Below are 24,783 nucleotides of genomic sequence, written 5' to 3' on the forward strand. Positions count from 1 at the left end.
CTCAATAAACTTAATCAAAATAGTAAATGCATTTCAGTTATGAAAGCGAAACGACAATTTCTCCTTTTTCGTTAATACAATTAATTCTTAAACATTTTTACCATACAATTAAAACAATTTTAAATAATGAATTCGGTAGTTTAATTAATAGTACCTACATACATAAATTTTTAAATTTCATTAATTATTCTTAACGAAGTTGATAATCTATAGGCTAACATTATTCTTCCTATACATACATATATATTATTTTTAAGATATTTTAAAAGTATCTACTTATAAGTATGTGTTAAGTATGTACTTATAAGTATGTGCTAAGAATATTCGGTAAAAGTATATTCTGAGAATAGTATCTACTTATAAGTATGTGTTAAGAATGTACTTATAAGTATGTGCTAAGAATATTCGGTAAAGGTACATTCTAAGAATAAACTTTTACGAATATTCCGAGTTACTACGTACACGAATGTACTCAGTATATTCGGTACGAGAATATACTTTAAAGTATGTGCAAAGAACATGAAATTTAGAATGTTTTTTAAGGTACATGCTATGCTTGTACTACGCATATACTAAAAAGAATATACTCTGACGAATGTTGGTAGTATATGCTTAGAACATGATACGAACATCATTGTTATGTGGGATGTCCCTCCTACAATATCCTGAAGAAATTTTTGTCATTATTTTATTACTAAGCTGTTATTTTTAAGTAGCCGGCCGTAAATGCTGAGTGCGAGAGAGATGCCACTGCGGCAGTCCAATTGTGCATCTTACTTGCACTCACATTTACGGCGGCCTACCACGTGCATGGCGCTCCTTATTATTACTTAAAAATAACAGCTTAGTAATAAAATAATGAAAAAAATTTCTTCAGGATCTTGCATTAAACTTTGATTTAGTCACTTTCTGACTTTCATAATAATAACTTTTAACCGAGTTATTAAGCCTTGAAAATCGCCATTTTTCGTTTTTTTCAATTTTAAATTGCTTATAACTCGAAAACGATCAACGAGAAAATACATTACAAGAGACCTTTTTTATCCAGAATGGTCCAAAAAACCTACAAAAAAAATTGTCCGGGCCAAAAATATTGATTTTTGTAATTTGAAAAAAAAAATGTTAAAAAAAATTTGGCCCACTTTTGGGTGACTTCTTGAACCTTATTCTGGGATGTCTCACGAATGTAATTATGCAAAAAAATCTCATGGGAATATTTTTCCCAACGAAGCTGCCATTTTCGGCTTGTCTATATGTATTAATTTGTATTTATCATATTATTTTTAACCTGAAATTGTGAAATTCAAAAATGTCAGGTGAAGGCGCTAGATGTCGTGTCAGTCATGCACGGAGCGAATGCTTTGTAAATTATAATTATATTGGAGAATAATAAATAAACTTATACATACTCGTAAAGTGTAGCGACCAAGTTAGCTGCAAAAGGGCTGATCGTCGAGGTCTTCCAGTTCCTTCTGGATTGTTGGAAGAAGTTTTCTGAATTCAAAGGGGTGTAGTCTTTGGCAATGCCTAATGCTACGAGTGTTGATAAGAAAGTTTCTGTCTGCGTAAATATGAAGGATGCCTTATTTCCATCATTATTACCTAAAAATAAAATTTATTATCATAAACAAAGGTTATTGTTGCATTTAAGTTTATTAATATCACAATCAGTACTAGTCCGTTCTTTAACGGTAAAATATTGCAATACCTCTAAATTTTAAAGAACCGCTTGGATTGACATGAAATTTGGCATACACATAGCTAACAAGTCAAAGAAAAAAAGTGATATTGTGCCGATATGTGATTTTGCCCTGGGATGGTTTTTACCCCCTCTTGGGGGTGAAAAAATATTCGTCCAAAGAAAGTCAGGAAATGGATAAACTGGCTAATTTTAAGTAACTTTTGTTCTATAGAGTTTTTTCACTCGATACTTTTCGAGTTATTTGGCAGTGAATATGTTCATTTTTTCAATAAAATAACCACGCTTTTAGACGGTTTTTCGCAAATAACTCAAATAGTAAGTATTTTGTCGAAAAAACATTCTTAGAAAAAATATAGCCTGTAAAAAATTTAAAAAAAAAATGGTGTATAAATCACGTCTCTACACCTAGTAGAAGCAGAGTTATTGCTAATGAAAAATAGGTTCATATTTGTCAAATTCCAAATGGATTACTTTAACGTGAAATAACCAAAAATGAAGCACATTTCGGGGAAAACTCATTACAACTTATTTAAAGTGTTTAAAAAAAACTTCATTTTTGTTTTATAAAAAAAATTTCTAGCATCAAAATTAAACAAGTTACGCTCAAAATAAAGTTAGTCCCTTTTGTTTTTGGTAAAAAAATCGAGAAAATCACCCCCTAATTAGTATCTTAAATGAACTTAATCGTTACGACTTCACAAGTTTCTTGACTCGTGTATATATTGTTTATATGATCTGTAAGTTTCATCGGTTCAAAGTCCTTATTATTGAAAAGGCTGTAGTTAAAAGGGGTTGAACGAGTCACTGATTACGAATGTATGCAAATTTAGAAACACCAAATCTTAATCAATTTTTGTCTAACAGAAAAACAAAAAAATACATGATATTCAGAAAAGCAAATCTGACTTTTTTTTTGTTTTCGAGATTTTTGGTATCTCTAACAATTTTTAAGTTATTCTGAAAAAAAGCATATTTTTCAAAATTTAAATTTTTAAAAATTTTACTTTGAAACCAATTTTTTTCAAAAATAAGCACTTTGAACGGATGAAACTTACAGATCATATAAACACAACATAAGTAAAATAATTTGTGGAGCGGTAACGATTAATCTCATTTAAGTTGCTAATTAGAGGGTGGTCTTCCCGATTTTTTTTTTTTTGCAAAAACAAAAGGGACCAATTTTATTTTGAGCGTAACTTGCTTAAATTTAATGCTAGAAACGTTTTGTAAAAACAGAAATAAAGCTTTTTTTAATCACTTTAAAAAAGTTAAAATGGGTTTTCCCCAAAAAGTGCTTAGTTTTTTGGATATTTCACGTCGAAATATTCTATTTGAAATTTGGTGAATATGAATCTATTTTTCATTGGCTATAACTCTGGTTCTACGAGATCCAGAGACCTAACGCATACACCATTTTTTTTTACTTTTTATAGGCTATATTTTTGCTAAGAACGTTTTTTTCGACAAAATACTTACTTTTTGAGTTATTTGCGAAAAACCGTCTAAAAATGTGGTTATTTTGTTGAAAGATGAACATATTCACTCGCAAATAACTCGAAAAGTGTTGACGTGGCGAAAAAGCTCTATAGAACAAAAATTACTTAAAATTAGTCAGTTTACCCATTTCCGGACTTATTTTAGACATATATTTTTTCACCCCCGAGAGGGGGTGAAAGTCACCCCCAGGGCAAAAGCACACATCGGCACAATATCACTTTTTTTCTTTGACATGTAAGCTATACGTATGCCAAATTTCATGTCAATCCAAGCGGTTCTTTAAAATTTAGAGTAAAAACGGTGAAAGAATGGACTATACGTAGTTTAACCAAAATTAAATATTTTATTTAGATGACATTAAATCGCAATTGATTGTACAATAATGAAAAATCGCAATTGATTGTACAATAATGAGAATTATATTTTACTTTTGTTTTGGCGTTTCGATCTCCAATCCGGAAATCGTTTTCAAAATTTTATAATTCAACAATTGCTTTTTTATTCTTTAAGTGGCTCTGGCTATGTTCCCTTGTAACGTTAGCGTCGCTAAACTCGCGCCCCTGGCCTGTCAGCGCTGCGTACACACGCGCTCTCACTACCTACCACTTCCATTCGAGGTACGATGGAGATGGCTCTCCGACAACAATATAAAACGACCAAGTTCGTTTTGCAGCGCAGAATACTGAGTATTTCCTTCTCTGCGTTTTATTAAACATTCGATCTTAAGGATAAGGATCATATTAAGTTTTTTACTGATTCCTGAAGAATCGCTTACCACTCTTCATCTAATGCAGTTTTTAGCTCCGCCACCGTCGCTGGTGTTGGATTATCGACCCGAACCCTGCGTTTGAGCTATATTCCATAGGTGCTCGATGGGATTCATATCCGGACTCAATGAAGGCCAGCCTATTGTTGTTATATTGGTGTTGGCCAGATAGTCTTTCGTAATCCGCGCTGTGTGCCAACGAACGTTTCATGCTTTAGCATGAAGCCGTCGCCCATGCGTAAGGAACAACACTGTCTTGGAAAATATCCGTAATGTAACGATCCGCCCAAGTAGCACAGTAAAAAAATTTGAGTTTTATTTAAGATTTATAAAGGTTTTATTGTGGTAAATAAGAAGATAATGGTTTTAAAGTTACCTTGTAGAGATACTGCCAGAACTTTAAAACTGTTAAGCATTTGTCACTAGTTTTAAAGTATCTAATAAGAGTATCCAATAAGACTAATTAATATTAATAAATAATTTGTCTTATTGTAGTTTTAAAATGGTTTATTCTCAGTTCACTTTAAAACTAATCAGTTTTATGAAGAACTTCCGGACTGTTTGGTTTTATTAGATTTTAGTTTGTTACCTTTTAGTTTTATTGCAGTTTTAAAGATTCTGCTAATATGGCTAATAAAACCTATTATTAAAACTACTTGATCTCAAGACTATTATGTCAGTAAAAGATATGCCTTAAAACTATTTTTTATTTTCTTTAAAGTGGCTTTCTTAAAAGCAAAAGTAAAAGTAACCTACCGTTTACTGTTCTTTCAAATCTCTCGTAAAAGTCTTTAAGAGGATTGCATCCAATTCGTTCTGCCATCCTGTTTCCGTATCCGGCTTCGAAGTAATATTTCAGATCTTCTGCGTACTCTAAAACTTTAAGTTGGTTTTTGTTGAAAGCAACGCACCAGGGAGATCTTGGTTGGGGGTTCCTAAAATAATAAGATGCTATATATTAAATCCTTTCAATGTCAAGAGATGAAAAAGAACAAGGCATAGAAACGTTGAACAGATTATTTTGAGGAAAATTATAAGAGGTTATGGGCCCAGAGCCCCGTATTTAAAATAAAGATATTTGGGAGTATCGTGCAAAGAAAATATTTTGAGAAACTCTCATATTATGATCACACTTATTAATACTTTTGAGCTTGTCTCCAGTGAAAATTTGTTAAATTGAAATAGACTAGTAGAACTTGTAAATTGGTTTTCCATACAGATGTTACTTTTGTTGTTTGGTGAATTATCTCTCTTAATATCTTACACAAACTTGCTGTTCTATTCCTAGTTTTTTTTAGAAAAAATGTTAATCTATACTCACCAGGCTTTTTCGTATCTGCACATATTATAGATATCATCTATTACAGTGGAGTTTAAGGTATACCTATATCCCAATTTTCTAAATACATCTCTCATCATTTTTTGGTACTCTTGTCTTTCTTTAAACCTTTGTATTTCTGATCCAATTTGGAATTGGGAGTTTTCAATTTCCTGCCACCTTGGACAATTTTGTGTAGGCTAAAATATAACGTATACTGTATTAATACTTTACATATTATGTTGTAGATGTATAAATAAAATATATGGAAAACATTATAGTCCAAGAGCCTGAAGCGGGTTTTGCTCGCGATAAGTAATATGGACAAACTATACGGGGATATGTTGAGTTAGTCGTGTACATGACTTTCCCACACGGGCGGAAACCAGAGCGGGGGACGAAGGTATCGAGTAGGACGATCTCATGATCGAGATAGTGCACCAAAATTTGGGAATAAGTAGGTCATGAAGTAACCAAATCTGAAGTAAAACATGAAATAAAACCCTTTATAATTTTTATATTCAACTCTGTTCCACCCCTTTGTCCCCTGCAGCGTTCCGCCCCTGGATATTTTACTTAGTTACGTCATGATCTACTTATTCCCAAATTTTGGTGCACGACCTCGATCATAAACGTCAAAAAAAAAAATAAAAACCGCGATTTTGAACCCTTATAACTACCCTCGTCCCCGCTCTTGTTTCCTACCGTGTGAGAAAGTCATGTAAATGACTAATTCAACATATCCCCGTATAGTTTGTCCATATTACTTATCACGAGCAAAATCCGCTTCTGTCACTTCAGCCATTAAAAGAGACTATTACTATTTAGTCCAGAAAGCCATTGCGCATCCGCTAGGAAAATTATTCTGATTCGTTTTGCAAAATATTACTCAAAAAGGACCCCTTTAAACAAATTTGCTTGTTGCCAGGTCCAAAAGTGGGTCAAAAACTTTTTAAACGTTTTTTTTTTTGTTTTTTTTTCCTAAAGTTATTTTTTTGCATCGAACAAAGTTTCTTAAGTTTTATGGATAATTCCAAAAATTTAAAGTTGATTGTTTTTGACATATACCTCCTTGAGAAAGGCACTCCGCCGAAACAGCTGTAGTCACTTAGTTATAATAAATTTTGTGGAAGTTAGAAAACAAACGTTTTCAGTGTTTTATTGTTAGATATACCTAAGCGATTAAAAATTTAAAAATTGCAAAATCTATGTAAATAACTAAAAATTTCAATGTTGCCAAGGTACGTAGATATTCTTTAAACATCGATTGAGAAAATTCCGAAGAGTTTTTGCAATACGATATCGAAAACCCCTTTCGTTTTTTAATTGCTAATCAAGCGGGCGCCACATACATGCAACAGTTAAAAATGGTGTACCGGTTGCTTGATTAGCAATTAAAAAGCAAAGGGGTTTTCGATAATGTATAGGGCTTTTCATCGACTGTCATTTGTTTCGAGCTTCTGTCATATGTCGTATACTCCGTGTATATTAATATTATACACAGATCATACAACATATGACAGAAGCTCGAAACAAATGACTGTGAATGAAAAGCCCTATTGCAAAAAACTCATCGGGATTTCATCATTCGATGTTTATAAAATATCTACCTATCTTGACAATATTGAAATTTTCAGTTTGTCAAGTAGTTTTTGAGGGTTAAAATGGCGGATTTCGCAATTTTTAAATTTTTAATGTCAAAAACTATAAACTTCAGAGAAAAGTCATTAAAGACCTCTTCTGTTTGGAATGATCCAAAAAACCTAAAAAATACTTTGTACGATGCAAAAAATAATGATTTTATGAAAAAAAAAACATTTAAAATATTTTTGACCCACTTCTAAACCTGGCAACATGCAAATTTGTTAAAAGGGGTTCTTCTTAAGTAAGATTGTGCAAAAAATCCGAATCAGAATATTCTTCCTAGCGGATGCGCGCAGGGCTTTCTTGACTAATTATTCACAGATTTAGAGTAATAGTATAGAGTGATGAGCACGCTAATAACCGGCAAAATAGCTCGAAAGACGGAAAACAACATAATACATTGCGAAACAAAAAGAGATGAAACTATTGGAGGTGGAAATTATCGTTATAAATGTAGTAATTAACATTACATTACATATACCTCGTCCAATTTACTTACCGTTGCACGTCATCCGCGCCATAGCCTGTGACACGATACCAACACGAAATATTTAGGCGGTAGGTGTGTTCTTTTTTAGAATCAAAATGATTCTAAAGGGGAACACACCTACCGCCTAGATATTTCGTGTTGGTATCGTGTCACAGGCTATGGCGCGGATGACGTGCAACGGTAAGTAAATTGGACGAGGTATAGTTTCCCACCTTTGGAAGCCTGTGAGAGGAGTATTTTATAAAATTCTACTGTCAGAGTGACAGTTGTCATACTCCTCTGATATGTCTAAAGGTGGGAAACTATGTAATGTAATGTTACTTTATACGTTTATAACGATAGTTTCCACCTCCAATAGTTTCATCTCATTTTGTTTCGCAATGGATTATGTTTTCAATCTTTTGAGCCATTTTCCCGGTTATTAGTGCGCTCATCACTATTGTGCAACGAGCATTTAATGATGGTTATTATGAAGCGAGTATGAGGGATACGAAACGAGCCGCCTAGCGGGGAGTTTCGTATAGAGTACGAGCTTCATAATGATAATTAAATGCAAGTTGTATACACGATTTTTTTTATGATCATTCACAACAAAAAATATATTCAAATTTATTAATTTTGTAAGGCAAACAAATTAAGTAGTTTGTCAGTCTGACAGTTTGTTTACATATTGAGTACTGTCAAAGCGTATGTATTTGACTCGCCATTCGTTACTCCGCGTGTGCCACCTTTATCGCGAATTCCATATCGCGATTCTATTGGTTAAAAATATGTGTCTTAATTAAAATCTGTATCATAATGAAGTTCATTTATGATACAGGTAGTGATATTATAGTATGAGAATAGAAAAAAAATATTAAAACATTTATGTTCGTTCAAAACTGTAGGTAGAGTTCTTTTCATGAGCATTTTTCAGTGCGTCACAGTTTTTCCATTTCTTTCTAACGCATTAAATTGTACGTGACAGAAAAAAAGGCACGTCTGTGATTACAGACATTTATAACATTTATTCTAGTTATTGTAGTTTTCGATAGATGGCACTATAATCGAAGAAAAAATTATGTACAAATTATATAATATATCTACGAATACACCCCCTCCGTGGCTCAGTGGTAAGAGCGCCTGCCTTTGGATCGAAAAAATCCGAAAGGTTGTGGGTTCGAATCTCACCAGGGTCAGAAATTTTTCATTTATTATAAATTAATAAATGAATATAGTTTCTGTCCTTGTGGGATCGGTACTCACCGGAGGGACCGCAGACGTTCGGATACAATTAGCGTCTCTTTGCAAAGACAATGACGTCGACTTTGCAAAGTAACAAGACACCTACTTAACACACACACTACACATTACTCCCCTGACTTAGTGATAAGTTATACCATTACGTGGCTAAAGGTTCTAGTTCTAAACCAAGGCCAAAATCAGAGAAAAAAAAATCTACGAATATAATCTGTACAATTTATAAGACTACACAAATCAAAGAAAATACCACTTTATAAATGCAATAAACACAATTGATTTGGTTTTATGCCAAATTGCAAATAAATTGTGACAAAACTGTCAGATTTAACTAAAATGTCGTGTTAGAATAAATGTCATAAATGTGTATTATCACGGACTTACCATTTTTTCTATCATTTGTGATGCACTGAAAAATGCGCATGAAAAGGACTCTACTAACAGTTTTAGTTAAAAGTTGGTTAAAAGTATATATACTCCATCTAATTTACTTACCGTTGCACGTCATCCGCGTCGTAGCCCGTGACGTCACATGATACCAACACGAAATATTTAGACGGTAGGTGTGTTCTTTTTTAGAATCACTTTACCGAGTACACTGGCAATACAGCCACTAGACATATTTTATTATTTACGGTAGAAATATCTAATATTTAAAGATTTCTATTAATGTTAACTTAAAGAAATACACAATAATATGTTTCATTTAATTTGTATAAATGAATTATAAAGCGTTTTTATGAAGCACATTTGTTCGGAATACACTGTAACTATGATCGAACAAAGGTGATATTTTGGCATAAATTGGTAACATTTGTTTGACAGTTGCGGTGATAACACTTCATATTTGTTTATATTCTTTACTATAAGTAATCCTGTCGCCAGGGGGGATACAACGGCCTCCTTAATTCAGATGGACTTACCCAAGTTTTTTTATATATTTTGACCCGTAGAATACGAATTTTTTGGGTAACAGTTGATCCGGATGTCGATAAGATTGTTATAGACAAAGAACTTGAGGAATTACATAACAGCGATTTCTCGCAAAACAAAACATCTTTTTGTATTTTTTGCGTCATTTTAAGCAAAAAATATTATTATTATTATTATTATTATTATACATAAGCAAGGGCAGAGGGACAAGTCCCTATTATGCCCAAAAACAAAGAAATTACATAACTAACCTACTAGTAGATACAATATAAAACAAAAGAAAAAAGATATAATTTTTGTTTACATAAAAAAAAATAAAATAGTTCAGCTATAATAAGAAACGGTCAAGTCTGTTTTTAAACGTGTTAGTAGAGGGGGCCGTGACAATGTTATCACTAAGGTTATTCCAACTCTCGAACACTCTATTTGGTAGGAAGTTCTGCCTTGATCTCGTAGAAAAGTTCTCTTTTTTAAGTTTGAACTGGTGACCTCTGAGGCGTTCATCTTGGTTTATAGTAAACATTTCGTCGAGATTTCCGAAACTGAATTTTAATATTTTAAAAGTGGTTATTAAGTCTCCACGTTGTCGACGAAGTTCGAAGGAAGTTAGATTGGCCATACTAAGTCTCTCTGCATAGGAGGGTCTTCTCAGTCCCAATGGAATTCGAGTTGCTTTTCTTTGGACGTTTTCCAACAATGTTTTGTCTCGAACCAAATCAGGATGCCACGTTGGACCAGCGTATTCAAGAATCGGTCTTACGTAAATAGTGTAAAGTTTACAGAATGACTGCATTGAAACTCTCGAAAAACACCTCCGAATAAGATATAGTCTGGAGTTCGCACGTTTACAAATAGAAGTAATGTGGTCGGACCACGTTAGACTGCTGTTTACGATAACACCAAGGTCGTTATACGAGAACACTGAATCTAATGGTCGCCCGTTAACAAAATACGGCACAAGTGGGTTATTTTTACCAATTCTAAGCACTACACATTTTTCCGCGTTTAAGGGTAGTAATCATTGGGAACACCAAGTAAAGATAGAGTCCAAGTCCCTTTGGAGGGTTAACTGGTTTGTCATAGGATTGGCATATATTTTTGTGTCATCAGCATAGAACGATATTTTACTGGAAACATAATAAGGAACATCGCTGGTATAAACCGTAAAAAGCAGAGGTCCGAGGACAGAACCCTGAGGCACTCCACTTTCCACTAACCTGTCCTGTGAGAAAGATTCGCCAACTCTAACTTTGTAATGTCGATCTGTCAGGAAATCATCTATCCAACGAAGTAAAGTACCGCGAACTCCGAAATGTTCTAGCTTATGTAGAAGTCTGCGCTTAGGGACACGGTCAAAGGCTTTAGAGAAGTCTAGATAAACAACGTCGACCGGCTGCGAACTGTTAAGGGATAGCGTCCAGTCGTTAACACAATGTAGGAGATTGGTTAGAGTAGAGCGGCCAGACACAAATCCATGTTGTTGTGTTGGAATGACATGTTCCTGGAGAAGGAATTTAGTCATCTCCTCGGAAATAATGGCTTCCATGACCTTACCAACTACTGACAGCAAGCTAATCGGGCGATAATTGTTGGGATCGAGTTTGTTGCCTTTTTTAAAAATAGGGGTGACGGATGCTAATTTCCAACTAGGGGGTAAGGAATTCTGGATAAAAGAAGTCTGCATAATTAACGTTAAAGGTATTGCAAGCGTGTCTGCGCATCTTTTTAACATTTTTGGTGTTAAACCATCTAAACCAGGTGAAGCGACTGTGCGAAGTTTCATTAAATGTTGTTTGACATGATCCACTGTAAATTCGACTTGCTCTAAGGATGCGCCGACACGGTTACACCTAATAGGAGATAGATTGCCATCATTCGATTCTTTAGTAAAAACCTGTGAAAATGCTAAGGAGAGAGTTTCGGAAGAATCTGTGTCAGAAGAGCATAAAGTCTGATTAGGTTTTTGTAGTAAAGGTATGGACACTTTAGATGTCAATGAGGATCTTATGTATTTGTAAACTTTTTTAATGTTACCGCTTTCAATAACACTTGTTTCAAAATTACGTCTTAAAGTTTTTAGAAATGTTTGTAAATTATTTGAAAATCTGCGGTGGTTTTGAAAATCGCTGTAAAGCCCGGTCTGTTTAAATTTCCGCCAGAGATGTCGTTTGTGATTAATTTTTTCTGTTGCCGTTTGATTAATCCACGGTTTAAGATTGTTTTTATAAGTCTTACGGATGGTAGTATTTTTAGAAATTATATTGTGGACGGTATCGAGAAATGCAGTCCACATTGATGAAGGGTCGTTTAAGTCAGCAAAAAACAAATTCCAGTTGATTTGAGAGAATTCAGCGTCGACTTCAGAAAAATCTGTTGTGGTGTATGTTACAATATTATTTTTGCGGGGTAGAATTTGATTGAATTGGATGTGAGCCGTTATAACTGCATGATCTGACTTTCCTATAGGAGAGCTGATTTCGAGAGATGAAATCAGCTGTTCGTCGTTAATAAGCACCAGATCTAAAGTAGATGGTTGGTTATTAGTTCTAAATCTGGTAGGTTCTGTAATGAGCTGTATTAAGTTCGAATTTACTACAAAACTTTTAAATAAATTATGAGAGTTTTCGGTGTCAGATAACGAAGTTATTGGCCAGGTGATCTCCGGAAAATTAAAATCTCCAGTAATAATGAGATTATCGAGAGATGATAGTTCTTCAAGTTTAGTAAACATAATATTATCGTGTGCAAGTACTGTAAGAGGTGGACGGTATATACAGACTAAATTAAGGCAAAATGGATTTTTAGTAATAGACACGTGAATAGCATCTATTCCAGGAATATCTAATGGGTTAATGTTAATTTTGAAATTCCTACAAGTTTTTTCGTAGAATGCACAGTTTTCGAGATAACCGCGGTTGAACTTTCAAAAAATCGAAAAATTGCAATTTTTGAACCCGAATAACTTTTGATTAAAAAATAAAGTAGCAATTCTGCTAACCGCATTTGAAAGTTTAAGTCAAGTTATATCGGTTTTGATTATTTTCATTGCTAAAAATAAATTTTTTTATTGTTAAACTAATCTATAAACACATAGTGTTTCCCGTGCCTAATACATGCGTTTTAACGCATGCTACGTAGAAAATGCCTCGCTTGCACTTGTAGCTACTCTACCTACTCGTTCGATTTTAAATGAGAAACATCACTCACATACTAGGTGTTTATAGCTTTGTTTAACAATAAAGTAATAAATTTTTAGCAATGGAAATAATCAAAACCGATATAATTTGACTTAAACTTTCAAATGCGGTAAGCAGAATTGCTACTTTATTTTTTAATCAAAAGTTATTCGGGTTCAAAAATTATAATTTTTCGATTTTTTGAAAGTTCAACCGTGGTTTTCTCGAAAACTATGCATTCTACGAAAAAACTTGTAGGAATATTTTTTGCTTAAAATGACCCAAAAAATTCAAAAAGATGTTTTGTTTTGCGAGAAATCGCTGTTATGTAATTCCTCAAGTTCTTTGTCTATAACAATCTTATCGACATCCGGATCAACTGTTACCCAAAAAATTCGTATTCTGCGGGTCAAAATATATAAAAAAAACTTGGGTAAGTCCATCTGAATTAAGGAGGCCGTTGTACCCCCCCTGGCGACAGGACTAAAGTATTTGTTTCATTATATTTACTGTTTTTATTAAGTACTTTAACGTAAGATTATAACTTAATTCTTGTTTTCTATTTCTAAAGTTTTTATTTATTCACATTTAATATTAATTTGTTTTGCTGCATAATCCACTTCCGCAAAAAATGTGTGATGTATTGGATTTAAAATGAATTCAAGAATTTTTTGTAATTGTGCAACAATGTCAACTTAATCTCTAACGTAGATAATGACGTGCAACGGTAAGTAAATTAGACGGACTGTAGCTATAGTCGGGTCGAAAATACGCTATAAGTTTAAACCGTATATGACAAAATTTAGTTTGCCAACATTGTGTGAATACCAAGTCCAGGCAGAACCGTAATTTAGTCCAGACAAATTAATATATTTTTTTACCAACAAAAATGACATACCTATTTAACGAAGCAGCATTTCAAAAATTATGTTCAGAATAATTTTGAATTCAGTTCCGCTAATGAAATTGCTTTTTTGTCCTTAAAAGTAGAAAATATTAATTTAATTTCTGTCTCTCAATATTTTATGGACTACTAATTTTAACTATTCTAATATGCAAGTTGACTACTGATAACTCATTTAAATTATTAATTATTAAGATATTGTTTGACTGTACTAATTTTACACATTCTCAAAAACAATATTTTTTATAATTATTTACTTGTTATAAAACCCTTCGAATAGTCAAAATGGTGCCAAGTTTTCAATGGTTAACGGCTGCACACGTATTTTTCTTTTTTGTACAGTCTTATGGTGCCGTGTTATTCTTTGTTTGAGCCATTGTGAAGTTTGGCCAACATGACAACTCTGATAATCCACACAAAGCAACTTGTAGACGACATTATTAGTTTTATAAAGAGTTGGAGTCTTCTCTTGTAAGTACTTTTGAACATAGTTGACCGTTTTATAATAATTTCTTATAAATCACATTTTTTTAACCTTGTAAAGTATTGAACTTATGTAAAATATTATTAACTTACCCTGGTTAATCTATCACCGTTTAAGATGTTCGCATGAACAACATTCCTGACATCGTCATCAAAAAGTCCAGATATATAAGCTTCAAAACTCTCGCGGTTTTCAGGTGAGTGTTGAAACTAAAAAAAATTAAAGGTTGAATATATAAAAGGATAAAATAAGAGAAACAATGATTAGGTTAGGTTAGGGTTACGGTAAATCTTGATCAATTTCTAGTATTAACAAATATTTTATTGAGAGTCTTTTATAAAAGGTATATAATTTTATCAAAATCCCTTTAAGGGCTACATCTAATCACAGAACGTCTTCGATATAAAAATGTCATCATCAGTGCTAGTACAGGTTAATGAGATGCTGAGCCACCAAAAATACTTGAGTATAAACCCTTTATAGACGGAGAGGCAGCGCTGAACAATCTCTTTGAATTTACTAAAGCTAGATTTTTTACAGTTGATTACTGTGAGTGTGTAGAGAAACATACTGCGGTCGGTCAAGCGAAACGTAGAACAGGAGTTACTGAGAGGGTATCAAAGTTGCTTTCCTACGAAGGTATAATCAGTACCCACATTCTAAATTAAATATAAATAAAAGTTATTATAGTCGGTCAGCTGTATGACGGGACAAAGCCGGTCGGTCTTCCCCGATAGTCGATTGAGGAAATGAAGCATTTTGGCTCGCAATTTTTTCGTCCAGCATGAATTTACTTGCAATTTTCACAGAAGATAGGGAATAGTCCAAGGATCATTTTCTATATCATGCCGCTATCATACGCTAAAACCTTGGGGGGTTACCACCCCATCTCAGGGGTGGGAATTTTTTATTACATTTTAACCATGTAATTCAATGGAAAAAGTGATTCTAAGAAAAAAACGTGCTTTACATTTTCTTCGTAATCGAGTTATTCGCGGTTGAAAATAACATATTTTCGACGAAAAAATCGACTTTTTTTAGAGGGTTGGAAAATTGAAAGGTCAATGCTGAGTATATCGCTTCGTGACCGAGTTAGAAATGAAGACTTAAAACGAAGAACAGGAGTTGCCGATGTAATTTCCCGAATTGCCACAGTGAAATGAAACTGGGCCGCACACGTCGCCAGAATCAGTCATGAAAGGTGGACGAAGAGATTACTTGAGTAGAGGCCGAGATTAGACAAAAGAAGTAGAGGATCCTACTAGTTGGACTGACGATTTCAAGAAATTGGATGCAAAGTACTCAAAATAGAGCACAATGGACAAAAATGAGGGAGGCCTATGTCCATCAGTGGACGCAAAGGGCTGTGTGGTGATGATGATGGCACTTAGGCATCACATGACACCCCACACCAAGTGGGTTGCTGATCAGATGGATCTGTCCGTACATTAGGAACATTGGATGGCAACTTCTACATTCAGTTCAGTTTTCCGGAAAATTTTTTCCTTGTGGATGTTTTAATAAATATGTGGTCACGCCCCAAAACGGTTTTATTAAAATACAACTTAAATGGATATGCTGATGATTAAACAGGTTCATACAAATGGCCATAAAATGGTATAAGAATGGCTTTTTTTACCAATTCTTCGACTATATAAATGGTATAAGACTAGATATCCTCCTCCTATAAATGGTCAATATGGACATTTGCTTTCAATCTGGATTGATTTACAAAATTTCTGTCTATTATTACGAATATAAAAAAATGTACACTGTCAGTACACTGACCAAATTTTACTTACACTGTATGATTGGCTGTCATAATTATTCTGTAGAATTTCAGAGTACTTAGTTTTGTATCTTCTGGCCAATAACTTCATGTCATTTCTTCCTTGCTCCGACAAGCCATTGGCTCGACTTTCGCTTATTGACTCATTGAATCTCCATCTAAAATAAAATATGACAGTTAAAATGTAATAATAATTAGAAAAAAATATCTGTTTTCACACATAATTCCTGTTAAATTTATTATTTTTATTAAATTTTTAATTTATTTGAAATAACACCTCTGGTATCCGTAGACCCTGTTTGATGGAGAGGTTCTTCACGCTCAATTTTAGTGGTTAATTCTCTGAAATCAGCATGGTACTAATCTCAGATCATGTGGAAGTGGAAGCTAAATACGGTCAAGCTTAGGGACATCCAGGTTTCCCTTAACCTTCTCTCAGTTAGACTATTCAATCCCTAGCTTATCGTCGCTCAGGCTGATGATGCTGAACACAATAGACCTCTTAGGTAGAATGGAAGGGTGGTGAAATGCCTACTCGAATTATGGTGGAACAAATAGGAATCAAGAATAAACAAACAAAATAAGCGATAAAGTTCAGCAAGCCCCGAAGAAATGTCTGCAAGCTAGCATGAACAGGAAGAAAAAGATTTAAGTACCTAAGGAAAGACAGCTTACGATTTAATTCGATTCGAGGCCACCAACATCGGCTGATCAAGGTTTCTGCTTTTCAGCGTGTTCAGAGCCGCCTGTGGTGTATCCCGAAGTGAACTGAATCCAGCTGTCGAACTATGCATATTAATAAAATATTATATGCGTACGGACGCGTTAGAGACATCGATCTAGAGAAAGAGAAAATTTTCTATAGGTCGGAATGCAGAATTCTTGGTGACTATCTATTGCCTGAGCTTTTTACAAAATAAAGCATACAGGCCGATAAATAGCGAACAATTCATCACCTTATCTAGATAAAATTCCACCAGAATTTTGCATCCTTGGTACTTAAATATGAGTAAAATAAAGTACGGAAAGACAGTTTTCCACCACCAGAGTAGGCTGACATTATTTCTTTTTTTCAGAGCCGCCTGTGGTGTATCCTGAAGCGAACTAATTCTGGCTGTCCCACTAAAGACAGATCAACAAAAAGGAGTTTACGATTGCTTTATCGACTATGTGAAAGCGCTTGACACTAACTTCAAACTATCATAGTACTATTACAGTTTTCAGGACTTACCACTAAAGACATCCAGATTACCTAATACAGATCTGTATTGGAGTCAAACAGCCTACATAAAGTATGGCCATATATATGGTGAGTCAAAACAACCATTTCTAAAGGGGTTAAACAGCATTTTTTCGTCACTGCTTTTCAACCTATATATACGGAATATATAATAATACGGAACTAATATTCGAGAGGCACTAGAAAAGTACAATGAAGGTATCAAGATTAATGGCGTGCCAATACGTAATTTTCTAGATGCAGATGATACTGTTCTACTGGCCCACAAAACCAAAGATTTACCTTGGTGCTCAATAGAGTAAATACTACAGACAATCAATTTAGACTAAGATCAACAGAAAGAAAACTAAATCCATGGTGATTAGTAAAAAGAACATTCAAAATATAGATCTGCATATTGAAACCGAACATAGTAAAAGAGTAAACCGATTCAGATATCTGAGATACACAATAAATGATAACTAGGAACCAGACGTAGAGATTAAAATCCGAACTGAAATAGCACGATCTAGATTCATAAAAATGAGAAAGCTCTTAAGCAACCGCAACTTACATAAGCATTAGCGTCCGATGGTGCGCCACGAAATATTATGTACTCTCTACGCTACTTTAAAAAGTAGAAGGGTGGACGTTAAGAGCAGCTATAAAAAAGTTACAGGCTTTATACTAAATTTACAATCAAGATGCAGCAGAAATAAACAAACCAAGACACGTTAAATGCTACTAGGAGCACTCCCTAGTCATAATTTACAATGTGTATATATAGTATTTTTACTACAAAAGCGATATTACGTAGGTCAAAATTTTTGACGTAAGAGAACTGTCAAAACATTAGAATGTGACTTTTCATTATTGTCATGTTTACTATAAACATGGCAATAATGAAAAGTCACATTCTAATGTTTTGACAGTTCTCTTACGTCAAAAATTTTGACCTACGTAATATCGCTTTTGTAGTAAAAATACTATACATTGGGGTGGTGCGAAAAAAGTCAAGTCGATAATTCCGTATCGCTATAGTGCGGAAAAGTTGCGATTGGTAATTACAAGAAAAACAAAAAAGAATTATTCAAATCGGACTTTATCTTCCGATCCCGCAAGGGACCTAAAGATTATGAAAAAAAAAATAAAATTTTACCTTTTTTTCGGAAATTTTTATTTATTCTCCATGTACATTTTATTTATCGCTATAGTAAAATTTATTTACAGTGTGCATGGTTGAGTACTAAAAAAATTGATTTACGCATTTAACGGATATTTTCCGACCCCGCAAGGTCAATCAAAATCTATAAAAATTTAAAATTTTTGATGAATTTGAAAAATTAAAAAACATTTAGTTATCTCATTTTTTTGTTACATTGTGAAGCTCTTCGCTTGTTTAGATATTGTATGACAATATTTAATCAACCCAGATCTCAAAACGAAGGGGTGGTTGCACTTCTAGCTCCACACGCACCCTTCTCTCCAACCAACCAATGAGTGTGTGTTTTTTATATTATTTACATATGTACATTTCTTTTTTATCTGTTTGTGTCCAGCTCTCAAACACCAACTTTGCATTGTGATTTCTTGGTAAAATCTGGCAGCATGGACCTTGATTTAAGTGTTGTCCTGATGCATCTATCTCTTGATTGAGGCCCACATACATTAGCATTAGAGGATGCTTCCGTGACCAACTTTAGACACCGCTCTCAGCTGGCTTGTGGCAGGGATAGTTTTGTACATTCCAGTCTGACATATCGCCAGATGTAATACAAGGAGTTATATCTTCATTTGAAACTCTTCGAGGAAGTGGTGGAGAAGATAGTCTTGCAACATTCCAGTCTATTATTTTAGTTTAGTCCAGTTCTTCAAAATTTCTAGTAGTAGGGAGAAAGGAAACACATTAGAGAGCTAAGGCCAAGGAGAGTGTTAAAAGCCGGACAGACTAAATCCAAGGGCAAAAGTATTAGAAATTTCATCCCTTCTACTTTAAATTTTCAAGCACAGGACTACACTGAAATAATAGACTGGAATGTTACAAAACTATCTTCTCCACCAATTCTTCGAAGAGTTTCAAATGAAGATATAACTTCTTGCATTACATCGGGAGACATACCAGACTAGAATGTACAAAACTATCCCTGTCACATGCAAGCTGACGAGCGGTGTCTAAAGTTGCCCACGGAAGCATCGTCTAATGCTGATGTATGTTGTGGGCCCCAATCAACAGATGTATTCATCAGGAAAACATTTAGATCAAGATCCATGCTGCCAGATTTTACCAAGAAATCACAATACAAAGTTGATGTTTAAGAGCTGGACACAAACAGATGAAAAAGAAATGCACATATGTAAATAATGTAAAAAACACACACTATCATTGGTTGGTTGAAGAGAGGGGTGCGTGTGGAGCTAGAACTGCATCCACCCCCTCGTTTTGAGTTCTGGGTTGTTTAAATATTGTCATACAATATCTAAACAAGCGAAGAGCTTCACAGTGTAACAGAAAAATGAGATAACTGAATGTTTTTTAATTTATCAAAATCATCAAAAATTTCAAATTTTTATAGATTTTGATTGACCTTACGGGATCGGAAAATATTCATTAAATGCATAAGTCTATTTTTTTATTACTTTTTTTCATAATCTTTAGGCCTATTGTCGGATTGGAAGATAAAGTCCGATTTGAATAATTCTTTTTTTGTTTTTCTTGTAATTATCAATCGCAACTTTTCCGCACTATAGCGACACGGAATTATCAACTTGACTTTTTTCGCACCACCCTAATATACATTTTAAATTATGATTCGGGAGTGCTCCTAGCTCCTAGTAGCATTTAACGTGTCGTGGTTTGTTTATTTCTACTGCATCTTGATTGTAAATTTAATATAGAAATATGGCTGTACCGACGCACACTGAGAAAACCTTGGACAGAAAGAGGTATTGAGACGAATGGCTAAAGAGATGAAATTATCAACAACTGTTGAAAGGAAGAAATCGTCATATTTGTGCCATGTATAATACATTCCGTAATAATTACAGTCTGCTACAGCTCCTAGTGGAAGGCAAGAAGATTGATAATAGAAGAAAAAAATTGAGGGAAAGAAAAAATCCTGGCTTAGAGAATGGTTCCAAATAGCACAAGCTTCAAATATATTGCATGCGACACAAAACAGATAAAACTAGGTGTCCTTTGATGGTCGCCAACCTTCGGCACTAGAAGAAGGCACATAAAGAAGAATTTTAGTTCAAAGTATAGTCCATTCATTAACGGTAAAATATTGCAAAACCTTTAAATTTTAAAGAACCGCTTGGATTGACATGAAATTTGGCATACACACAGCTAACAAGTCAAAGAAAAAAAGTGATATTGTGCCGATATGTGCTTTTGCCCTGGGGGTGATTTTCACCCCCACTTGGGGGTTAAAAAATATTCGTCCAAACAAAGTCAGGAAATGGGTAAACTGGCTAATTTAAAGTAACTTTTGTTCTATAGAGTTTTTTCACTAAGTCAATACTTTTCGAGTTATTTGGCAGTGAATATGTTCATTTTTTCAACAAAATAACCACGCTTTTAGACGGTTTTTCGCAAATAACTCAAATTGTAAGTATTTTGTCGAAAAAGCATTCTTAGCAAAAATATAGCCTATAAAAAATTTTGAAAAATAGTGAATATATCACGTTTTTTTATTTAGTAGAAGCAGAGTTATAGCTAATGAAATATAGGTTCATATTCGTCAAATTCCAAGTGGAATACTTTAACGTGAAATAACCAAAAATGAAGCACATTTCGGGGAAAACTCATTTAAACTTATTTAAAGTGTTTAAAAAAAAGCTTCATTTTTGTTTTATAAAAAAAATTTCTAGCATCAAAATTAAACAAGTTACGCTCAAAATAAAGTTAGTCCCTTTTGGTTTTGGTAAAAAAATCGAGAAAATCACCCCCTAATTAGTATCTTAAATGAACTTAATCGTAACGACTTCACAAGTTTCTTGTCTCGTCAAGGGTTGGACGAGTCACTGATCACGAATGTATGCAAATTTAGAAACACCAAATCTTGATCAATTTTTGTCTAACAGAAAAACAAAAAAATACATGATATTCAGAAAAGCAAATCTGACTTTTTTTGTATTTCGAGACTTTTGGTATACCTAACAATTTTTAAGTTATTTTGAAAAAAAGCATATTTTTCAAAATTTAAATTTTTAAAAATGTTACTTTGAAACCAAATTTTTTCAAAAATAAACACTTTGAATCGATGAAACTTACAGATCATATAAACACAATATAAGTAAAATAATTTATGGAGCGGCAACGATTAATTTCATTTAAGTTGCTAATTAGGGGGTGGTCTTCCCGATTTTTTTTTGCAAAAACAAAAGGGACCAACTTTATTTTGAGCGTAACTTGCTTAAATTTAATGCTAGAAACTTTTCGTATAAAAACAGAAATAAAGCTTTTTTTAAACACTTTAAAAAAGTTAAAATGGGTTTTCCCCAAAAAGTGCTTAATTTTTTGGATATTTCACGTCGAAATATTCTATTTGAAATTTGGTGAATATGAATCTATATTTCATTGGCTATAACTCTGGTTCTACGAGATCCAGAGACCTAACGCGTACACCATTTTTTTATAGGCTATATTTTTGCTAAGAACGGTTTTTTCGACAAAATACTTACTTTTTGAGTTATTTGCGAAAAATCGTCTAAAAATGTGGTTATTTTGTTGAAAAATGAACATATTCACTCGCAAATAACTCGAAAAGTGTTGACTTGGCAAAAAAGCTCTATAGAACAAAAGTTACTTAAAATTAGTCAGTTTACCCATTTCCGGAGTTGTTTTGGACATATATTTTTTCACCCCCAAGAGGGGGTGAAAGTCACCCCCAGGGCAAAAGCACACGTCGGCACAATATCACTTTTTTTCTTTGACATGTAAGCTATGCGTATGCCAAATTTCATGTCAATCCAAGCGGTTCTTTAAAATTTAGAGCAAAAACCGTGAAAGAATGGACTAGTAGTGCTTTTTCTGATATAGATATGTATAGTAAACTGAAAATCTATTAAAAAAAAATAATTTAAAGAATAACCAAAACGTAAATCTAATAACCAAAAAAGTAAATAAAAGGATGTACTCAAGGTCATGGGCGCAAATATTTACAACTATCCCTACTTTTTCTGTCTTTACACGGCAAATTACGTGTAGTAAAATTCTCATTGGTATGGATATGTAAACATCACTTGACAAATATCATCATTAACTTAAGACATGGATTTTGAATGTTCTTGGATAACTGTTACTTGTATAATTGCATTATTAATTTTTTGAGTAGTATGGACATCTATATTAATAACCTATATGTTTCCTGCAGCCGATTTTGATGATATACATAGTCATAAACAAATGAAGATCAAAAAATGGTAAATTTTCGCTGTTTTCGTCTATTACCAAAAAGTTAAGCACTTTAAACAAATTTGAGAGTAAGAAACTCATAAATCGTCTAAAAAATTTCAATATAGCGTTCGCTGAATATGTCTATCCTTATTGGTTGCTTAGAAAATTGCAAAATAAATCATAAATTTTGAGTTTTTATAAATATTCATAGCTTATGTAAAAATGAACTGTTTATAACTATGTATATAATCAAAATCAGCTGCAGGAAACATATAGGTTATTAACATAGATGTCCATACTACTCAAAAAATTTGGTTTCGGCCTGGAGGGGGTTGTGTCTTGTGTCACCAACAGGATATTTTTTTCCTTATTTCTCTGAACTATAAATAACTTTTTATTAAATTCACGTCTTAAATCAATTATTTGTCAAATACACTATCAATATTATTTAATTAACAACTCAAAATATTCCCGATGCCATGTCAAATATTTAAAATTGTCACTGTCTTGTCACCATATTCTATTCGACTCAGTGCGTTGTATGACAAAGATAGCGAATGTTCGATTTGGATAGTATCACCACGGACATGGTGTCCATTTTTTTCGAATCCTAAAAAACCTAATACAGTAAGGTCTCTTTTTATGCGGATTTTTAATGCGATTTTGATGTTATGCGGTTTGTATTTCATCCAAAAATTTCTATTATTAATTACTAGTATAATTAATATTAACTATTCCCATCCAGATGTCATTAATCTGAGGGTTTGGAATTCTGGTATTCCCCTTGTTACATGATGTAGCATGTAGCTATTACATCAATCTGAGTTTCGCATTGAAAGTTGAAAGGTATACGCTGTGAGCTCGTACGTAGAGGGGATATTTACAAATTCGCGAACGCCAGTAGTGACAAGTTTGTAAACGTTTACTGGAAATTTGACATAAATGTCAAAGTGATTAATTTAAAATTAAAATTAAAAACATTAATTATAAACAATATTAGTTGGTCAAAGCTGTGGTATATATTTTTACCTTAAATATACCTACGTTTTAAATACTGAATTTAAGTTTTTTTAATGTTCCGTAATATCTAATTATAAATAATCTATTATAATCTTAGCGCCATCTACACGATTATTGTCAAAGTATCCGAAGTAAGAAATTGATATTTTATCAATAGAACGTCAAAATGATTAGAAAAATTTAAAAAAATCGATTACAATTTAATTACTTTTTTGCGTTGTAAATATTAAGCGATAACAATTAAATAATAAATTTAAAAATTACCGGTAAAAGTTGAATTAGTAACCGCTAGGAGCGACACCAGCGAAGCTCAGAGCGTATAGGCTCTGAGCTTCGCTGGTGGCGCTCCTGGCGGATTACTAATTCAACTTTCACCGGTAATTTTTAAATTTATTATTTAATTGTTATCGCTTAATATTTACAACGCAAAAAATTAATTAAATTGTACTCGATTTTTTATAAATTTTGCTAATCATTTTGACGTTCTATTGATAAAATATGAATTTCTTACTTCGGATACTTTCACAATTATTGTGTAGATGGCGCTAAGATTACCGTTTATTTCAATCAACGATATTACGGAACATTAAAAAAACTTAAATTCAGTATTTAAAACGTAAGTATATTTAAGGTAAAAATATATACCACAGCTTTGACCAACTAATATTTTTTATAATTAATGTTTTTACTTTTAATTTTAAATTAACCACTTTGACATTTATGTCAAATTTCCGGTAAACGTTTACAGACTTGCCACTACTGGCGTTCGCGAATTTGTAAATATCCCCTCTACGTACGAGCTCACAGCGTATAACCTGTAATTCTTTTGAAATTAAATTTAAATGTTTAAGTATTTAAGAGATTAAATGTTGCTGATTTCAAGTTGCAGTATATAATAAACAACAAATTTTGATTTCTGGATTGAAACATTTAATTAAGTGTCGTAAAGTTTTATGTTTCATTAGAAGAGGTTTTTGCAATTTCAATATCGTTGGTCTGCGTTTTTAATTCCTTCTTTAAAAGGGGTGATACACACGCGAGTAAGTACGCGAACTTATGGCTCGCGACCTTTTTCGCGCGTGTATCATCGCAAGTACGCGTACTTTAAGTCCGCCGAGTAAGTACGCCGTCGATCCAACAAGTTTGAAATCTTACTCGTATCCCGTACGTGTATCACTGCCACGAGCCACGAGCCTCGAGCCAT

The 24,783-nt window shown here is 33.4% G+C and overlaps 1 protein-coding gene across 10 annotated transcripts in view; it reads right to left on the reverse strand.

Moving 5' to 3' along the window:
• LOC114330907 (multiple inositol polyphosphate phosphatase 1-like) overlaps positions 1-24,783 on the reverse strand; it is a 266,073-nt gene that overhangs the window by 15,201 nt on the left and 226,089 nt on the right. For all 10 annotated transcript variants that reach the window (XM_028280345.2, XM_050649106.1, XM_050649094.1 and 7 more), the window contains 5 exons: positions 15,956-16,100; positions 14,246-14,362; positions 5,287-5,483; positions 4,722-4,900; positions 1,410-1,602 (listed from right to left, as the gene is read on the reverse strand). In XM_028280345.2, coding sequence (XP_028136146.1) covers positions 1,410-1,602; positions 4,722-4,900; positions 5,287-5,483; positions 14,246-14,362; positions 15,956-16,100 — 831 coding nt within the window. The remainder of the gene's footprint in view (positions 1-1,409; positions 1,603-4,721; positions 4,901-5,286; positions 5,484-14,245; positions 14,363-15,955; positions 16,101-24,783) is intronic.

This window comes from Diabrotica virgifera, chromosome 1 (genome assembly GCF_917563875.1).
Source record: "Diabrotica virgifera virgifera chromosome 1, PGI_DIABVI_V3a".
Classification (NCBI taxonomy): domain Eukaryota; kingdom Metazoa; phylum Arthropoda; class Insecta; order Coleoptera; family Chrysomelidae; genus Diabrotica; species Diabrotica virgifera.